Source organism: Panulirus ornatus, chromosome 49 (genome assembly GCF_036320965.1).
Source record: "Panulirus ornatus isolate Po-2019 chromosome 49, ASM3632096v1, whole genome shotgun sequence".
Lineage (NCBI taxonomy): Eukaryota > Metazoa > Arthropoda > Malacostraca > Decapoda > Palinuridae > Panulirus > Panulirus ornatus.
In genome coordinates, this window is record NC_092272.1 from 4,787,347 (window position 1) to 4,793,346 (window position 6,000).

Below are 6,000 nucleotides of genomic sequence, written 5' to 3' on the forward strand. Positions count from 1 at the left end.
CAAATACAGCATATAACTTAACTAAATGTGGCAAATACAACATATAACTTAACTAAATGTGGCAAATACAGCATATAACTTGACTAAATGTGGCAAATACAGGATATAACTTGACTAAATGTGGCAAATACAACTATATGTACAACTTGACTAAATGTAGCAAATACACTTATTCAAAACACGAGTAACTGTGGCAAATACATCTGTATAAATCTAACAGAAATGTGCAAGATACATGTGTACATACCTATAAAGAAATTGATATAAATGTGGGAAACACAATTGTATAAAGGAAGCATAAATGTGGCCATATGTTTGAGTATCTCTCAAACTGATCCGTCGTGCTCAAGACACGTACCGTCGTGCGTAAGAATCGTACCGTCGTGCTCAAGACACGTACCGTCGTGCTCAAGACACGTACCGTCGTGCTCAAGAATCGTACCGTCGTGCACAACGATTTAAAGGGCTTGAATAATGATGAAAAGGAAGATCTTACGCGATCACATCAGAGGAATAGAGGATATGGGGTCGCAGTGGCGGCCATGACGAACACCCAGACTTCGAACCTCAAAGAACCAAGATCAACACTTCGAAGCTGAGAGGCTCAACGTTAAAGAAAACGCAACAGGGTATCGGACACTACAAGAACCATTTTTTTTTTCCAATAACTTAGCAGTGAGGATGCATCACAAGTTATTCAAATAGGGTGTGAATGCTGCCAGCTCCGAGGAATGAAGAGGGTCTAGAGGAATGTAGGGAAGATGGTAATAGAATTAAAGACAGCTGAGTTAACAGGGATAATCTAAAGCCATACATATCTCCAGCATGGAAGTTACCAGAATGTGAGGTCCCATAACCTTACCCTCTAAGTTTCTGAACCATTTTGAATATGTCAGTATTGAAGAGTTCCAGAAAAAGATGCAATGAGGTACACCCACACAACTAGAGGACAGGATGAATGACGTGAAGTAAAAGGTTGAATTTATATATAAGAAATTTGTATGACAGGACAGAAAGATCGAGAGATGGTGTCCACGAGTGTGGAACCCCCCCCCCCCCAAAAAAAAACACAAGATAGGCAATGAAGCACACACACACACACACACACACACACACACACACACACACACACACACACACACACATTAATGAGTATTACCACTCATTTTCTCTGGTTGATATAGACTTCTTAGGACAAGCTCTCGTGGTGTGAGCACTCTTATATATATATATATATATATATATATATATATATATATATATATATATATATATATATATATATATATATATATATGGAAAACATTGAGCGGTCAGAGGCCTGGACAAGCCCCGGATCAAGTTAAACTACTTAGGTACCTGTTCGCGTAACTTAGCCGAGGTGAAGCCATTGCGGGCGTCTACGGGTGGGGGGTGATGACTTCTCAATAACCCCTCCCCAACATCTCCCCTAGACAGTAGGTTACCTCCCCAACAGCACTCCCCAGGGAGCTGGGATGCTGCCAGAGGACCCATTTTGGCTTCAACAATTCATCTCCTCATTTCTCCTCCCATCGTTCCTTCCATTAAACGACCGATATAACGACCCTGGTTATCGATAGCCCTAAACCCCACATAACAACCATGAGAGGAGCTGCGGGAAAGGGGTTGTGTTAACAACACATCCACGTAAATAAAGACATACTGGTAACACAACAACTGTGGAGACAGACAGACATACAGACATACGAATGTTCGCCACTCTCAACACACCGCATACTACACACTAGTCTTCAAGCACACGACAAAAACCATTTTTTGCACTCATCTTGCGATGCTTTGTATTGTAATATCACAGCTGATTCCAAACTGGAGCTCATTTGAATGAAAACTTTAATGTTTAAGTTTCTCCTTAAAATACACTATTAATAAAAGATTTTCTCTTATTGTATTATGGCTAGAGAAAACGTACTAAAAGCTTTAAGAGGATATAGGATAATTTGATTATTATTCCATGAATACACGAGGGAAGTTAAAAAAGAAGATATTTGCGCAGAAAAACTTATATGAGCGTAAAGTTTGCGACGTAAACTTCACCAGAAGGTAGTCTTGTGGCCAGAACTTGATGAAAGAGACTTATACAGGGGAAACTTGGGTTAGACAGACTTAATGAAGTCAAGAACTATGTCAACACAGAAACTTACAAGTCTTGATGTACATCCAGGCTAGGGCCAGGTAGGGCACACACCACGCCCACAGGCACGCCCACCAGGCCCAAAGGGAGGCACAACACGCCCATATCCACCACAGCCACGCCCACCAAACCCAACCTGAAAATACAATTATCATTGATAATCTAGAAATTATAGATCTAAAAACTAATTGAATAATTCGTTTAGTGATAAATATAAGTTCTAAAACCTATTCAACTATTAACAATAAGGGAGGTCGGCCTTAGTTGTAAGTTCAACCGATTATTCCCAGTTGTAAGTTCAAGGTATAAGTTCAATGAGTCATATCCAGTTATCTTCAGCGAGTAACGTCTAGTGTTAAGTACAACGAGTCAGGTCTAGTAGTAGTAAGTTCAACGAATTATCCTTAATGGTACGTTCAACATATTCAATCTTAATTGTAAAAGTTCAATGAGCCATTGTTATTCATAAGTTCAACGTATCATCCCGTTATAAGTTTAATGAACATGGCACAGACGTAAGTTCAACGTGTCACGCCTATACACAAGTTCAACGAACTTGGCTTCGGTATAAGGTCAACGAGTCAAGCCCTAACCATAAGTTTATTGAGTTACAACTACGTTTATAAGGTTAAGAATTCTACATATTCAATCATCTCAATTTTAAGTGGACTACCTTGGCTGTAAGGTCAACGGCAGGAGGTCAACACGTCCATCATAACAAGGGGATAAGGTCAACAAGGTTAACCAGGGCATCAGGTCAACCTTTTAATGGTAATTACCCACTATGAACCATGTCATCATTACTCGATCTTTCTAAGCAACGGAATTTTTACGTAATAATTACATAAAAACATAGAAATCCATGAAATAAATACATAAAGAGGTGTTGTAAAAGACTGCTACTGACGGATTTGGATGTATAGTCCATATACGTTACTGGAACACAACACAGGAGATGCCCACTGAGTCGCGATGGATCTCGCGAAAAATCAGCATCGTTACCTTCCTATTCCTCTCCCAGATCTGTCTGTACCTCGGTAACTACAACTTTCCGCCTGTAGAAATAGGAGTCGGTGTGCTGTAGATAAAGACGGTGCAAGGAAAGTAGATACAGAGAAGTGTTCAATGGCGTCATGTCGACGTGTTCAAACTTCCAGGTCAACCGGTCAACTCCGCGCCCCACACTTGTAGCTCTTCTTCCAAGGATCAAATACCATCATCACATGTTATTTGTTTACGTTCTAACTCTAACTCTCTCTCTCTCTCTCTCTCTCTCTCTCTCTCTCTCTCTCTCTCTCTCTCTCTCTCTCTCTTCTGATGCCGTCGTCCGCACAACGAACCGACCATTCTCTCTACTGATTATTGTTTACCATCTTCTCTAGGTCCCCCGTCTCTGTCGATAGACTTTTAATCTTCCCTAATCTATTACTTTCAATCCCCTCTAAAACCATTTAATCTCCCTCACTCGATTTCTTCAGTGTGCGAAGTCATTCATCTGCTTTCTGATCATCTTTTCTTAGTACCTCACAGACCACAGTCGTCAGAGAGATCAGTTTGTGATGCACCGCCTCCTACAGACAGGTCGTCTTCCACTCTCATGGCACTATGTTCCCTCCATCGACGTACCGAATGATATATGTCAAGAGGTATGTCCACTGTATGTACACACAGTCTGGTGTAAACTCGTCAGGACCACGAGCCCTTGAGTGGGTCAAGATCCTTCAGTATCCTGTTGATGTCTGTGATACACATGTGCTTTGTCAAGAGACCTTACCAGTTCCTTCTCGTAGTGGTGTCTGGGGCTACTTAAAGTCTTCAGATGTGGTAACATTATTGAACACGTCCCTCTGTTACTGACATGTCCTTGCATCGTACTCTACAGTTCATTCCTACTGAATCTCTTAACCTGATTATGTGCTAAGGAATTCAAACACCCACACACCACTGAGTCCTTGTATAAAAACGCCCTGATCCTTGACTTTCTGAATGCCTAATCTACGTTACTATAGAAATTGTTGAGCTTTGTGTAGTTGTCTGTGTGTATGTGTGTGTGTGTGTGTGTGTGTGTGTGTGTGTGTGTGTAATTACTATTTGTGCTATGGGGAGGGAGTCTGACACAGGCGTTGCCAACATGATTCTTCTGTAGTACGAGAAGGGGTTACGCCAGTAGGCCCAAAGTTCACCCAGCTGTTCATCCTCCTCTAGACGGTGGTCGATAAGTTGGGTAACTGGCTTAGGCTCGTGTGTGTGTGTGTGTGTGTGTGTGTGTGTGTGTGTGTGTGTGTGTGTGTGTGTGTGTGTGTGTGTGTAGATTGTTAGCTCGGTGTTTAAAGACTGTATATTTGGTCAATATTAATGAATATTTACTGACTACTGACGTAAGACCTGACCCGACATGACAGACGTGCAGTACCTAATGGAACCCACCTGTCTGCTTCGTTTTGGGAGGCGAGTCCATCTCCTTACTCGAGGTCGTCCTTCCCTGAGGCAGTGGTTGGGAGGTCCTCCTTGAGGGAGGGTCGTCTCTACACGGAGGCGTCTGGCCCTCCTCCCTGCTGAGTACCTTCCGGCCCTTTCCTCTTCTCTCTCATCTCTTTCTTCTTATTCTACCTCCTCCTCCTCCTCTTCTTCTTCTCTTCCTCTTCTTTCTAATCCCCTCTGTGGCTGAAGATCAATATTTTCATATCTTATTTCGTTCTCGTCGAGCTGGGTTGTGGTGAGGCTCGTGTGACACTCACAGAACAATCCATCACTCGGTTATCCCCTCCAGACGACACAACGATCCAATATGGTGATACACGAAGCCTTACGAGAAGTCAACACCGTAATTATTCCTCTGTGATACATACGGTCTTTCGTTATCACTCACTCCACCACGTTTTTCCGTCACCGTCACATTTGAGCACTCACTCTTATCCCCTTTGCCTTTGTACAATGGCACTATGCACGCATTCCGCCAATCCGTCTCCCGTCACCACACACACACACACACACACACACTCCCAGGTTGACTCAGTAAAACACACACGTGAATCTGTGTGCCACCTGAGGCAACACCTGTTAATGAAATACTCGTGTTGTTGTACTCTCGCTGGAACACTGAGAGGTGCACTTGAGTCTCGCCATCGGTGGCAGTTCGTGAGAAGCCCTCTGACGAAGAGGCAGCAGGAGTCCCCTTCAGGAAGGTGGCCGAAGCCGCTGGTGTGGAATCACTATGGCTGCGACAGCGTCTCCCGTGGGACCTTGGTCGTCGACGGCGTCGGAGGTCCCCTCCCAGAAGGCGTGACTCACATCCACCACATCAAGACGGGCGGCGGCGCCCCCTCACCACGCCCACTCCTCCCCTTCACAATACTATGGTGCCATCAACGTGCAAGGAGGCCTTCCTCACGGCGCGTCGCACCATCTCGGAAATCAAAAAAGGGATATCCTCAAAGAAGGTCGAGCCTTGCCAGTAAAGATGCTCGGTGCGAAGTAACGTCATTCATCAGTTCCCGTCGACGTTGCAATTTATTCTGCGAGATGGCGTGTGTCCCGGCGACCGCGATCGTAGATGCTGACTACCCAAACATCATCAATGATTATCACTCACCCTCCAGGATCCTAAAAGCACCTCCGACGGGTCATATCTCCATCAGGTCACCTCTCCGCGATCCTCGCACACTGTAATCAGATCTCGTTATTCGATTCCACGCCCTCCACGCCACTGGGTCCCTCTCACGACACCGGCACACACGTCCTCATCCCCGGCTCCTCACTCTCTTGTCGCATGACCAAGAATGCGGGAGTCACACCGAGAGAGAAACCTTCAAATTCCTTATATTTTT

General features: G+C 44.2%; 1 protein-coding gene across 1 annotated transcript in view; it reads right to left on the reverse strand.

Annotated features, from left to right (window-relative positions):
• The window catches only part of LOC139764253 (uncharacterized), a gene marked incomplete at its 3' end in the record, with an annotated part of 29,935 nt that extends 24,868 nt beyond the window's left edge, over nucleotides 1-5,067 (reverse strand). The window contains 2 exon segments of the mRNA XM_071690750.1: nucleotides 2,184-2,309; nucleotides 4,601-5,067. Coding sequence (XP_071546851.1) covers nucleotides 2,184-2,309; nucleotides 4,601-4,631 — 157 coding nt within the window.
• Nucleotides 5,068-6,000: the final 933 nt, after the last annotated feature.